Source organism: Bos indicus, chromosome 5 (genome assembly GCF_029378745.1).
Source record: "Bos indicus isolate NIAB-ARS_2022 breed Sahiwal x Tharparkar chromosome 5, NIAB-ARS_B.indTharparkar_mat_pri_1.0, whole genome shotgun sequence".
In the NCBI taxonomy this organism is placed as follows: Eukaryota; Metazoa; Chordata; class Mammalia; order Artiodactyla; family Bovidae; genus Bos; species Bos indicus.
Window position 1 is genome coordinate 35,028,538 of NC_091764.1, and position 13,893 is coordinate 35,042,430.

The window sequence follows — 13,893 nt, forward strand, 5'->3', positions numbered from 1 at the left end:
GCAATACTCTTAGAGGACTGTCACACTTGAAACCACAAGGGCAATCCTGAACCCTTCCCACTGGAGTGCTCATTACAACAACTCACCTGATAAGATCCAAGGGCTGCTTTTTGTATATGCTTCGAGGATGAGCCCATTCCCTGTACAGAAGGTACCGCTCATTGGGGCAGCTGAGGTCCTCCGATGGGGTGCTGAAGTTGCACTGGGAAGAAGCAGCAAAGAAACGAGCATCACAATCGGTATGTGTTTGCATTTGCGTGTTCTGTTGGCTAAATGTGGCCCTAACATGTCACAGTCATTTCTAAATGAGGGGTCTCACTTGCTGGGACGGACCAGGCCCCTCTGTCCATGGGATTTTCCAGGCAAGAGTACTGGAGTGGGGTGCCATCGCCTTCTCCGGGAAATACCATGTAGTCCTTAGGAATTCTCAACCAGGAGTAATACTAATGCCTGGAGGGCCATTTGTGAATGTGGGTGGAAAGGAATGCTTGGATGTTAGAATCCCAGGGACCACCGCAGGTACCTTGTGAGAACCCCGAGGATACTTAATGTACTGTAAGTGGACCAGCTCTAAATAATGAAAACCTGGGCTAGCTCAAGGGCCCAAACTCTCATGGCAGAGGAACGCCTGACAGCCCAGTCCCCTCCTTGGACACCCAGAGCAACCAGCTGTTTAGTGACGGCGTCAGTTCTAAAACCCAGGCTTTTTTGTCCCTCAATTCAGCAGTAATTCTGTGAAAATACAGAATATAAACAAAAAAAGCCTGATGTGATGTTATACATTTAGCTTATTCAAGAAACCAAACTTCCTGCCTCTGCTTAAATGCAATCTCTCTTCTTTCCACCTGACTCACCTTCCTTCCCTCATACTAGAATCAGAATTACCTGGCTCCACCACTTGCTAGCTGGATGACCTTCTGGAAGTCAGTTAGCCTCTCCATTCATCAATTTCCTCATCAATAAAATGGGGATAATAATTCTACCCACCTCAAAGAGTTGTTAAGATGATCGACTCAGCCACAGCAATGTTCAAAGTCCCTGGCATATAATAACTACTGACAGATGTTATTATCAACCAGAAAATTATTAATATTAAACTTTTAACATGAGTCCTGACCTCTACTTGCCTGCCTTCTAAATACCTCATGAGATCATCCCTTAGCCTGGACGTGGGACCAGCGCAATTACAGGAAGATTTAGTGGAAAAGAACTGGGCATGGGCAGATGTCCACTGAGTACTACACAGCCTTGACATCCCATACTGATAATCACGACAGCTATTTGCAAGTGTACCCAAGTTTCTATCATGCTCACTGCTAGTCTTGTTGGTGCACAAATATAAAATACACGGACTGTCAGGTTGGACTGCTCTGTTGGGTCTTTTAGCAGGAAACTCAGCATCTGCTTCCTCATCCAGCTCCCAGTTCTCTGTGCATGTGTATCAAGGAGCATGCCTGCTGTTCCAGTTTTATTATCTTACACAGTACATTTCAATACTGTCTTCATCCACAAATACATGTATTTCACAGTAGCGATTATCAATGAGTCTTTGCTTTGTTTGGCCTTTTAGTTCAGTTCAGTCGCTCAGACTGACTCTGTCAGACTCATGTCTGACTCTGTGTGACCCCATGGACTGCAGCAGGCCAGGCCTCTCTGTCCATCACCAACACCCAAAGTTTACTCAAACTCACGACCATTGAGTCAGTGATGCCATCCAACCATCTCATCCTCTGTCGTCCCCTACTCCTCCTGCCTTCAATCTTTCCCAGTATCAGGGTCTTTACAAATGAGTCAGTTCTTCGCATCAGATGGCCAAAGTATTGAAGTTTCAGCTTCAGCATCAGTCCTTCCAATGAACATTCAGGACTGATTTCCTTTAGGATGGACTGGCTGGATCTCCTTGCTGTCCAACGAGTTTTCTCAAGAGTTTTCTCCAATACCACAGTTCAAAAGCATCAATCCTTCAGTGCTCAGCTTTCTTTACAGTTCAACTCTCACATCCATACATGACCACTGGAAAAACCATAGCTTTGACTAGATGGACCTTTGTTGACAAAGTAATGTCTCTGCTTTTTAATGCTGTCTAAGTTGGTCATAACTTTTCTTCCAAGGAGAAAGCATCTTTTAATTTTATGGCTGCAGTCACCATCTGCAGTGATTTTGGAGCCCCCCCAAAAATAAAGTCTGACACTGTTTCCACTGTTTTCCCATCTATTTGCCATGAAGTGATGGGACCAGATGCCATGATCTTCGTTTTCTTAATGTTGAACTTTAAGGCAACTTTTTCACTCTGCTCTTTCACTTTCATCAAGAGGTTCTTTAGTTCTTCTTCACTTTCTGCCATAAGGGTGGTGTCATCTGCATATGTGAGGTTATTGATATTTCTCCTGGCAATCTTGATTCTAGCCTGTGCTTCATCCAGTCCAGCATTTCTCATGATGTACTCTTTGGCCTCAGAGATCCAGATAAACTGATAGTGAATATAACAAAGTAACAGAGCAATATAAAACAGGATTTTATTTATTTTAATGACAGACTTTTAAGAGCTTAGGTAAAACATCCTTGCATTTATAGAATCATTAAGCTTCTACAGCAGTCACATTTTAAAATTTTCATTTCATGAGTGATCTTATCAGCTAGAGGAGTGCTCTTGAATTTGAGGAGTTGCTGTCATCTCAGTACGCTGTCCTTAAAAAATGTCAACACTCTGCTGTATTGCCATCCTGACAAGAACCCTGACAGATGCCTTTTTAGAAGCCCTGTGATATTCCAGGACACAGTTTGAAGATGGTTATTTCAGAGGAGAAAATGCCTGCCTGAATTCCAGAAAATGGTAAATGAAATGATCTAACATATTTTTCTTACAAAGAACCAATACTTTTCTGGTTGATAATAATATCTGTCAGTAATTATGAAAACAGCTGACAGATATATAGTACTTATTATGTGCCACGAACTGTTCTAACATCCATGTGGATGAACTGATCCTCATAACAACTCTACGAGATAGGAATTATTATTATCCCCATTTTACTGACGAGGAAATTGATGAATAGAGAGGTTAAGTGACTTTCACAAGATCCTCCAGCTCGAAAGATGTTTGAGTCTGAGTCTATGCTCTTAATTGGTCCACACATTAACTCTGGGAAATGCTGTCTATTCATTCGTTCACTCATTTTAACTAAGGGTTTTTCCCTGTGCCTGGGATTCAGCAGTAAACAATACAACACGATTCCTGCCCTAAATGAACTTACAATCTTGCAATATGTCCTCTTCATTTTACCAAGGAAGAAACAAGTTCAAGAAGGTTAGCCTTTCCCTAACATTAGAATACATTTTAGATATTTTATTTCATTTTTGCCATTTGACTTACATCATGGAGAGGGAAAGCGGCCTTGTAGATTCCAGAGTTTACGAGTTTGTTAATCCCAAACTTTTTAACATTGTCCCTTACTTGGTACATTATCCGAGAAAGAATGAAGTAAACCTAAAAAAGATTCCAAAATAGAGTGTGTAGTTTATACAGTGTAACTAGCCAATCATTGCTTCCTGTCCTAACAGGAATCTGTAGGTGTATTACTTTTCTTTCTTTCTTTTTTTTTGGGGAGCTTATAAAACCCAAACCAAACCAACCAAATTAAACCACTAATTATTCAACAGTAGGTTTTAAATCACCCCAAGACAGCAGCTAAATTGGGTTTAGACTTACAATGCGGCTTCTGGTGGCTGGATTGAAGAATGTGTCTCTATCTTGAATGTAAAAGTCATTCATGCGGTTCTTCTCAAACGGGGCAGTGAAAAACTCTTGCTCTGGCTTGATGATACTTTCATCCACTTGGAGGAGTTTGGTAAACCAGTTGAAATTATCAAAGGCTGAGGACCGGGTTTTCAGATCATTGGGTTTCAGAGGCAATTTGATGTGCATTATCTCTGCATAGGTACATAGCACCTCCCATGGGGCATGTACTTTTACAAATACGAGCTTGTCATCCACAAGCTATATTGAAAGGATAAGCATACAAACCAGGAAACCAAATCAACTACTGATATTTTCACAAATTTAAAACAGATTATTCTTATGTTTTAGTTCTTTCATAAAATCACCAGTATTTTAGATGAAGAAAAGCAAATGTGTTATTAGTCCAAATTAGTAACTAAACATAAAAACATTATATTGTAGTGTTATTGTAATGACAAGTTTTAAAATTTCTTAGACCAAGGAGAAGGCTGTTTAATTTATTATATATCTGTTCAATGTCATTATGTGATTAAAAAGGATTTAAAAGAACTATATTTATTAATATATAAATGCATTTATTATATGATAAAGAGAGAAAAGCAAACTTTAAAACTGTGAAATGATAATTTCCTTTTAAGGGAAAAATGTATATATTTGAGTAAAAGAACATATTTAGGACAAGATTATTTATGGATAAAGTACAGATGATTTTCAATTCCACTATTCTAACATTTTCTAATTTTTGGGGGGTAAACTATCATTTGTATTATATAAAAATCTTTAAAAAGGTTCTATTCATACATAGATTTATTATTAGATTCTTTGGCTATTAAGAAAGATCCATGGTTTTTATCAGCAACAAACATATACTCTATAGTGCAGATTCTGACTGACTCCCGTCCCAGCCTGCAGTTAAGGCGTGGCTGGGGTTACATGTTTCAAATGCCTTTCCAGCACTCTGAGTGACAGGCTAGTTCCCAGGAGCAACAGTCAGCTGGCGGTTGGAAAGGGTCTGACACTTACGGATCTGGTTGCTTCTAGCTGCAGACCATCACAGATGAGGTTAGATTCATATGCTTGTCTTTTTCTCTGCCAAAAGAAATTGGAAATATGTTAGGCCTTCAGTTTTACCCGGGCGGGTGGGGGGGAGGGGACCTATGTGTTTTTTTAATTAAAAAAAAAATCAAACCAATTTGAACTTAATGAAGAGATACATTTGCTCAAAACAGCACAGAAGCAACGGAGGTGCTCTGCCTGTTGGTGGCGTGTGGGTTGAGACTCCTCAGAGGCAATGCTGTGAGAATAACTGGATTCTCCTGCGACTCTGGAGGACCCTTGGTTGTCCTGTAGGTTTCTGGCCACTTGAGGTACATAAAAATCTCCAGCTTTGGCACAATTTCAAAGACTTTTTTTGGCTTATGACAGATTGTATACATAAGTGGAGGTTTTGGAGTCCCGCTCACCCATGGAATATACCAGAGTTACAGTCCAGATCTGACATTCTAGATTATTATAATTTTGTTTCTACATCAGACATTGAAATAGTTTGGTTTTGGATGTATATATTTCATCTTTACATGCCTTGACCAATTTTAATAAAACAACACACAATTTTGGTAAAAGGTAAGAAATTTTTCTCTTTGTAAGATTGAAATGTTAGTGAAGCTATAAAACACACACCTAAATCTACCAAATGAACTGATAATACATCTGACAATGTTACAGGGCCATTTATATGAACCACATAGTGAAACATATCTCAACTAAGATGTTAAAAACAGAGGGAGTAAAGGAAGAATATATTTCTAAAAAACAAAAACAAAACCACATAAAATATAAACTAGAATTTCCATCTTTAGTAATCACAGGAGGTGAACTGGACCAATTCTCCCACTGAAGACAACTAAAAATGCTGCATTAAAATCAGTTTTTAACTTCAGCAGTTAACAGGATAGAGAGGAATTACTGGGCCAATGTTCTGTATCTAGTGGGTTGGGCAGTCAGGCCACTGTGCCCATGCTCTGCCCACTGTGGACGGGCAGAGAGGGAGCTCAGCTGCTGTGCCACATACAGCACCTAGAACATAGAAAGCACCTAATAAATTAAAGTGGACGCTGCATGTAAAAAGGTCCAAGGTGAAAAAATACACCTGGCATTTGACTTAATGTGAGTGCCAGTGGAATCCCTAATATATTTTGTGGAAGTATGAGAAACAGAATATTGCTTTATTTTCATATATTTAATAAAGTTATATAGTATTAATACTTACTGTGCCAGACACTGTTCTAAGAGCTTTACAAATATAATACGTTTGTTACACATGAGCACAAAATAGTCACTTAGAGAAAAACATCAAGTGCTATACACAAATAAGCCAAACTTATTATTAGGAAAGGCCAGTGAGATGAGAGCTAGGGGGTGGGATGCGGGTGTGGAGGTACAGCTTTCCCATTGTTCCCAGCAGGTGGCTGCCCCCTCTGCCCGCCTCCCACCCCCTATCTCTGCAGTGCACTCTGCTAGGATTTTCAGTCTTCTCTACCCCTCATTCACCATCTGTCCACGTCAATTGGGAAGGTGGTTCAGACCCACTCTGCTTGGTACCCAAGCAGTATTTCTTCACCTTAGACTCAAACCCTCATACTTCAATTCCTGCATGGCAGCCCAAGCATTGTTCCAGATGGAGTCTTTCTTTACTATTGTGTAAAAGCATTTCTGATCTTTCCAGCCACACCTGACAGAGTACTCAGCAGGAGTACGTGCCCAATACATGTTTGTTGAAAGAATATACTCAACAAACATTAATTTGTTCTACAAACATTTCCTGAGAGCACTCTTCAAAGTGATAAAGATTCAAAGAGGAATCTGAAATGGTCTGCTGCAGAGGATCTACAAAGTCAGCATCCAGGGATCTAGGACTGTGTCCAATACAAAAGGACTGGAACACTCATTCATGGGTCTAAGGCACTGTAATGGACACCCGTCATTCTATATAACCACTCAGCATTTCCACTCCCGCCAGAGCCCCACGTCCCCTACAGCGAATAAAAATAGACACACCTATTCCTTGTCTCCCATGAGTTCAGCTACTGGCAAGTGAGTAGCTATTAAGCAGACCACTTAAGACTCTAATCAGAAGCTGGAGATGCAAAGAAGTCAGGCCAAGCAGAACTCCTCCTGGGGTGGCTGGGAGAATGGGAGCCAGTGACAGCAGTGGCAGAGGTCTCAGCAGGAGCTTTCAGGGAGGACTGCTGGTCAGAAGTGACCAGAAGCAGTTCTGGACCATGGGGAGCAACCTTGCTTTGTCCCAGACCAGCTGTGAAATGGAATTTGGAGCACTGACTCTGGCTGCCTCGTCTCCAGGTTTTGTTTGTCCGAGTCTTCCAATGAATCTGTGAGCTCCCTAATATTCTTTACTAATAGACTCTTTGTTTCTTTGTCTGCTTAAATTAGAGCTAATTTCTGTTACTTGCCAGCAAGAATCCTAATAGGGTAATAACGATGAACTAGGGAAAATCTGTTAGGCTAAAAGCAAAATCACTGTGCAGTATAGGGAGGGGTGTTCTGTGCAGACCGGACACTCTGACTTCCTCTCTTTCTGGGGAGATGCCTCAACCTGAGGTTGTACAAATGGCGACCCAGCTTGTCCCACTAGAGGTCATAAGTAGAATTCAACTGTCTTTTGGAGTCAGGCAGCAATAATTTCAGTTAGGATGTGAAAGCTCAGACTCAAGGCTTTTAGCTCACATGAACAAATGTCCTTCTAGTTAGATGACTAGGTGGTTGTTGTTCAGTCACTCAGCCGTGTCCGACTCTTTGCAACCCCATGGACGGCAGCACTCCAGGCTTCCCTGTTCCTCACAATTTCCCAGAGTTTGCTCTGACTCATGTCCATTGAGTCAATGATGCCATCCAACCACCTCATCCTCTGTCATCCCTTCTCCTCCTGCCCTCAATCTTTCCCAGCTTTTCCAGTGAGTCAGCTCTTCCCATCAGGCAGCTAAAGTACTAGAGCTTCAGCATCAGTCCTTCCAATGAATATTCAGGACTGATTTCCTTTAGGATTGACTGGCTTGATCTCCTTGCAGTCCAAGGGGTTCTCAAGCATCTTCTCTAGCAACACAGTTTCTAGAAGGCTAGGAGAATCAGTTAAAAGGGCAGCTTCTTGGGTGGCTTAATGGGTGTGTGAACAATGAAGTGATGGTAGTAAGAAACCACATACCTGTGTTAACTCATAAAATTCCACAGTTCCCACCAAAAGCATACCGTGATGCACAACTGTCCCCTTCCTGGCCCCCCTCCTCCACTGGGGAGTGGCTCCAAAAGTTTGAAGGTGCTCCTTGCATTCGACACTTCACTTCAGGACGCTTCAAGCGCTGTGGTCTCCTTCCTCAGACAAATGCAGCCACTCACAAAAAGTCCTGTGCATGCCGCCTCTCTTAGGAGGACACCATCTTTCTCCTGGGTATCAGGAGATCACACCTTTTTCCTGTTTTTCCTGAGTTTGCTTCGGCAATACCTTCTCTTTTCAGTCCTTTATCTTCATTGCTCTTATTCAGCAAACAAACACCTTAAATGTTTCTTTTCTTAAAGAATATAAAATCCTCCCTCAGGCCTGGCTGCTCTTTAAAGGGTTATCATTCCTGTCCCTAGGGATGTCTGTCTTTTAATCTTGATATCCTTAGCACTTAGAATGGGCCTAAAGTGGAAGAAACAAGCAACAGATGTCTGATGAAAGAAGGAATGAGTGGATGGTGCATGGATGGCTACCGGTTTTGTGGGAATTGACTGAGGAATGTAGTGTAGCAACCAGGCGCCTCTTTCCTGAGCTCCCCTTCCCCCACAGCGCTCCAAGAACTTTTACTTAGGGGCATTACAGGACATGATGGAGAAAGAGAGATAGAGTTTAATTCTGGAACGTGCTAGCACCAAATAGCTCCAGGGTACCCAGAGCAGGAAGACATCTCTTGATCCCCTGGGAGTCTAAATTACCAGATAACAAAAGGGGGCCAGTTCAGAGAACCTGCAAAGAACTAGCCCCACGAGAGGGCAGTTGCATCATCACGCATACCAAACACAAACTACTCCTGCCTTGGCTGTATCCGCTGCATCAGCCATGACCGTGACAAGCGGCATGGTGCAAACTAGACATGGTTAGATTCCGAGTCAAAATTTAAATCCTGGTCCTACCATTTGCTAGCTCTGTGACGTTGGGCAAATAAACTCTGCAAGTATCAGTGGCTTCATCTCAAAGGTGGTGTAAGAAATAGCTTCATAAGTATAAAGTCCTCAGCATAAGGCCTGACACATAATAAGCCCATAATAAGACATGTTAACCATTGTTATTTCCTTTCTCTGTCTTCAAATATGCTCAGCCTCCTTTATTCCTTAAAAAAAAAAAAAAAAAAAAGTCCTCTCTACCTTGTAAGCCTCAGAGGCTCACCTCTTTTATCTAATGTCAAACACCATAACAAAAACAAGCAACCCTAATCATTTAGCTTCCACAGTGTACACCCAGTGACAGCTTAATCCCTCCCACGGGATACCAATGACATTATTTTACCAGAACTCCAGGAACTGGATCTTAAATCTGAGTCATTTAGCTCACTCTCCTCTTGACTCTATACACTATATTGTCCCAGTCCTCAGGTTACCTTCTTTGATATATAATGGATGTATATATCCTTCTGGACTTCCCTGGTGGCTCAGTTGGTAAAAGTGTCTGCCTATGATGCGGGAGACCCAGGTTCGATCCCTGGGTCAGGAAGATCCCCCTGGAGAAGGAAATGGCAACCCACTCCAGTACTTTTGCCTGGAAAATCTCATGAATGGACGGAGAAGCCTGGTAGGCTACAGTCCATGGGGTCACAAAAAGTCAAACACAACTTAGTGACTTCACTTTCATATATCCTTTTCATTCTCTGAAGAAAGAATTAATACTGTTAAAATGGTCATACTACTTAAAGTAGTATGACAGATTGAATGCACTCTCTATCAAAATACCCATGACATTTTTCACAGAACAAATAATTCTGAAATTTATATGGAAGCACAAATGACCCAGAGTTGCCAAAGCAATCCTGGGAGAAAAGAACAAGACTGGAGGTATAACCCTTCTAGACTTCAAACTATACTACAAAACTAAACTAATCAAAAAAAAAAAAAAAAAAAGCAAGGTATTGGCTCAGAAACAGACACACAGATCAATGGAACAGAATAGACAGCCCAGAAATAAACCTACTCGTTTATGGTCAATTAATTTATGATAAAGGAGGCAGAAATATACAATGGAGAAGAGAGTGTCTTCAATAAGTGGTGCTGGAGAAGCTGGACAGCTACATGCAAAACAATGAAATCAGAACATTCCTTCATACCATATACAAAAATAAAAACTTAAAATGGTTTAAAGACTAATTTAAAGCCCTAAGTATAAGATATGACATCATAAAACTCCTAGAAGAAAATACAAGCAAAACATTCTCAGACATAAATTATAGCAATATTTTCTTAGCTAAGTCTCCCAAGGAAAAAGAAATAAAAGCAAAAATAAACAAATAGGACCTAATCCAACTTAAACATTTCTGAACAGCAAAGGACACCATCAATGAAAGGAAAAGACAATGAAAAGAAAATGAGAAGAGAGATTTGCAAATTATGAGGCCAAAAAGGGGCTAATAACTAAAATATGTAAACAGCTCACATAACTCAATATATTAAAAAGAAATGCTGATTTTAAAATGGGCAGACATTTTTGCAAAAAAGAAGACATACAGATGACTAACAGGCACATGAAAAGATGCTCAACACCATTAATTATTAGACAAATGCAAATCAAAACCATAAGGAGAAGGTCTCCCTGGTGGTTCAGTTCCACGTTCCCAATGGAGGGGGCTCCACGTTCAATCTAAGGCTCCACATTCCCAATGGAGGGAGCTCAGGTTCAATCCCTGGTCGGGGAACTCGATCCCACATGCCACAACTAAGAGGCTGCATGCCACGACTAAAGATCCTGCATGCCACAACAAAGACTGAAGATCCCACATGCCATAACTAAGAGCTGGCACAGCCAAATAAATAAATAAAAAGATTTTTAAAAAACACAATGATATATTGCCTCACAGCTGTAAGAGTGACTAATATTAAAAAGTCAACAAATAACAAATGCTGTCAAGAATGTGGAGAAAAGGAAATTCCTGTACACTGATGATTGGAATGTAAACTGGTACAGCCACTGGTGAAGCCAGTATGGAGTTTCCTCAAAAAACTAAACTACAATTACCATGTTATCCAACAATTCCACTCCTGGGTATATACTGGAAAAAACAAAAACTCTAATTTGAAAAGATACATGCATCCCAATGTTCATAGCAGTACTATATACAAGAGCCAAGATGTGGACACAATCCAGTGATTGTCTTAAGAAGATGTGATACACACACACTTGTGAGCTCAGGTACACACATACACACACACACACACACACACACACACACAGTGGAATGCTACTCAGCTGTAAAAAGAATGACATATTTCCATTTGCAACAACATGGATAGACCCAGAGACTATTAGGCGTAGTGAAATAAGTCAAAGACAACTGCTACATAATACCATTTATACGAGGAATCTAAACTATAAGTGAATACATATACAAAACAAACTATTTATTCACAAACTGTTGAATGTTTTAGTTGTTTCTAATTTTTCATAATTATGAAAATTCTTGTAGAATAAGTTTTGTGTATCCTCCTCAGAATAAAGTCCTAGATGCAGAATTGTTGAAAAGTGCATACAACTTAAACTTCTTTAATAGATATTGCTGTACTGCCACTGAGAAAAAGTTATACTATAGCGTATGCAATTTTAGTTCTTATTTGGTTCTTTACAAAGACCTTGTAAGATATTTACCTGATATCTCTTGATAACTGGCAGATCTTGGAGTTGGTTTATAATGCCCTCTGTTTTATTACTAACTATAAATACTTAAATAGTTGAACCAAGGAAAGGGCATTTTTATTTGCTTAAACATGTTAATATATCACCTTGGTGTTACTTTAATAAGACAGTTCTTGTTATTTCCCTTTGGCATGGCAGTTCACAAAGAACTAGTGGAATATTTTAAAAATTGATCAAACCAGTTTTCTTGGTTTGTCAGGTTGCTAAAGTAAATTAGCATATGTGCTATATTTGTCAAACAGGAATACATCAGGAAAAGACTGCTTACTTAAGAAAAGATTGCTTAAATCTATTTAATATGAGATCATCAGCTTTACTGCAGTGTAGAATTTACACTTGGATAAGTAACCGTGTTCCTGACATTTAAAAAAAATTAGGGTAGAGCTGTCTTCCATGTTAAAAATGAAAGAAAATTAATATTGCATATTGAATGACATACTCATTTCTTAATAAATATTTGCTGAATAAATGAGTATCTGAGGCCACAAGGTTTTTAACTAAAAATTATCTATGTACCTTATTGGAAACCTTACAGGTAAGAATCTAAACCTATGTTTATAGTCTATGGTGTGTATTCGGCAGCACAAAATGATTAAACCAGACTGACTGGCTCTGAAAAAAGCCCAGTCATATGCGAGATTATGTTGTAAGTTCCTCTGTCTCTAGGAGAGTAAATTCCCTGGCACTGTAACCTGGATCTCTCTCTTTCTTTTCAACCTACTTCTAGCAAAGCCAAAGAGACTATAATCACTGAGGATCTACGGACATCACAAAAAGAGGCACATGATTCTGCTACTGTCAGTGGAGAATGGTACTTGGGGTTCAAAGTAGAGAAGGACAAGAGCACTTATCCCACCCCAGAAACTGAAATTTTATTCATACCTCTTATGGGAGGTTAATAAAGCTGTCAGAGAAATAAAGAATAAAGCAATCAAAATCACAAAGGACAGACTGGCATAATTAAGGCAGTTTTCTGTCCCCTAAGCACCTGAGATTGCACATCTCATTTGGCTTAATAAAGTCATTGTTGGGAAGGACTTGCTTGTGAATTATACAGTAATAATACTGATTTTAAACACCAATTTCTACCATTTCCTTTATGTTGCTCTGCTTTATTGCATAAAAAGCAGGGGTTGCAATGTCTAAGAAGATTGCTAAATACACTCTGATGATAATATATCAGCATAAATCAGTTGAGATTAATGAAATAGATTTATTTCAAATATTCTTCCAGCTTTGTCAGGCAAAATACTGACGCTGCTGTCACTGTACTTCTCAACTTGCCAATCTTTGTTACGCCTATGGAGTTGGGTAAGAAGTAAACCAAAGGGACTTAATTTGTGCAAAAATATTTCTTTCTAATTACTCAAAGTGCTTCTTACTTGGTAAGGTCTGGTAAGCAGGAATACATTATTTAATTGGGACTTAAATTCACGTGTTGTTGATAAAACATTGAATGTTAGTGGACTGATTTAGGTGACATATGTTCATAAGGAGATAGAAAACAGACAAGCGTCCTAAATGACAAGCATAGAAAGGAAGTGAATATGTAGCTGAAGCTTATTTCCAACTTTTCTTTTTAAATTAGCATTTTTGGTGTAATTATGAAAATAAATAAATGGTAACTTAGAAATTTTCCAAGAAGGAAAAAAAAAAAAAATCACCTGTTATCAATCCACTGCTAGGATAACTCGGAGAAGGCGATGGCACCCCACTCCAGTACTCTTGCCTGGAAAACCCCATGGACAGAGGAGCCTGGAAGGCTGCAGTCCATGGGATCGCTGAGGGTCGGATACGACTAAGTGACTTCACTTTCACTTTTCACTTTCATGCATTGGAGAAGGCAATGGCAACCCACTCCAGTGTTCTTGCCTGGAGAATCCCGGGGACGGGGGAGCCTGGTGGGCTGCCGCCTATGGGGTCGCACAGAGTCGGACACGACTGAAGCGACTTAGCAGCAGCAGCAGCTAGGATAACTACTGTAAACACTTCAGGGCAGTGTTTTCTACCTGCTTCTATGAACAGCCTGAAGCGCCCTAGTTACAATGCAGATTCTAGGGCCTCTCTTCTCTACATGTTGGCTCAGTACATACAGGACAGGCCTGGATAATCTAGTTTTAACATGCAAAGCAGACTATTCTTATCATCAGGCAAATTTAAGAAATACTATTTTCTTTTTTCCCCCAAACTTTAAACTTTTTAT

General features: G+C 40.0%; 1 protein-coding gene and 1 non-coding gene across 4 annotated transcripts in view; one reads left to right on the forward strand and one right to left on the reverse strand.

Annotated features, from left to right (window-relative positions):
- Nucleotides 1-13,893, reverse strand: part of ANO6 (anoctamin 6) — a 234,362-nt gene that overhangs the window by 72,520 nt on the left and 147,949 nt on the right. For all 3 annotated transcript variants that reach the window (XR_011566592.1, XM_019960746.2, XM_019960747.2), the window contains 4 exons: nt 4,763-4,828; nt 3,710-3,997; nt 3,374-3,487; nt 87-202 (listed from right to left, as the gene is read on the reverse strand). Coding sequence is in view for 2 of the 3 variants with exons in the window: in XM_019960746.2 (XP_019816305.2) it covers nt 87-202; nt 3,374-3,487; nt 3,710-3,997; nt 4,763-4,828 (584 nt within the window). In the remaining variant the exon portion in view is untranslated. The remainder of the gene's footprint in view (nt 1-86; nt 203-3,373; nt 3,488-3,709; nt 3,998-4,762; nt 4,829-13,893) is intronic.
- TRNAH-AUG (transfer RNA histidin (anticodon AUG)) lies at nt 9,431-9,504 on the forward strand. Its single transcript has one exon. It is a non-coding gene; the product is annotated as a tRNA-His (tRNA).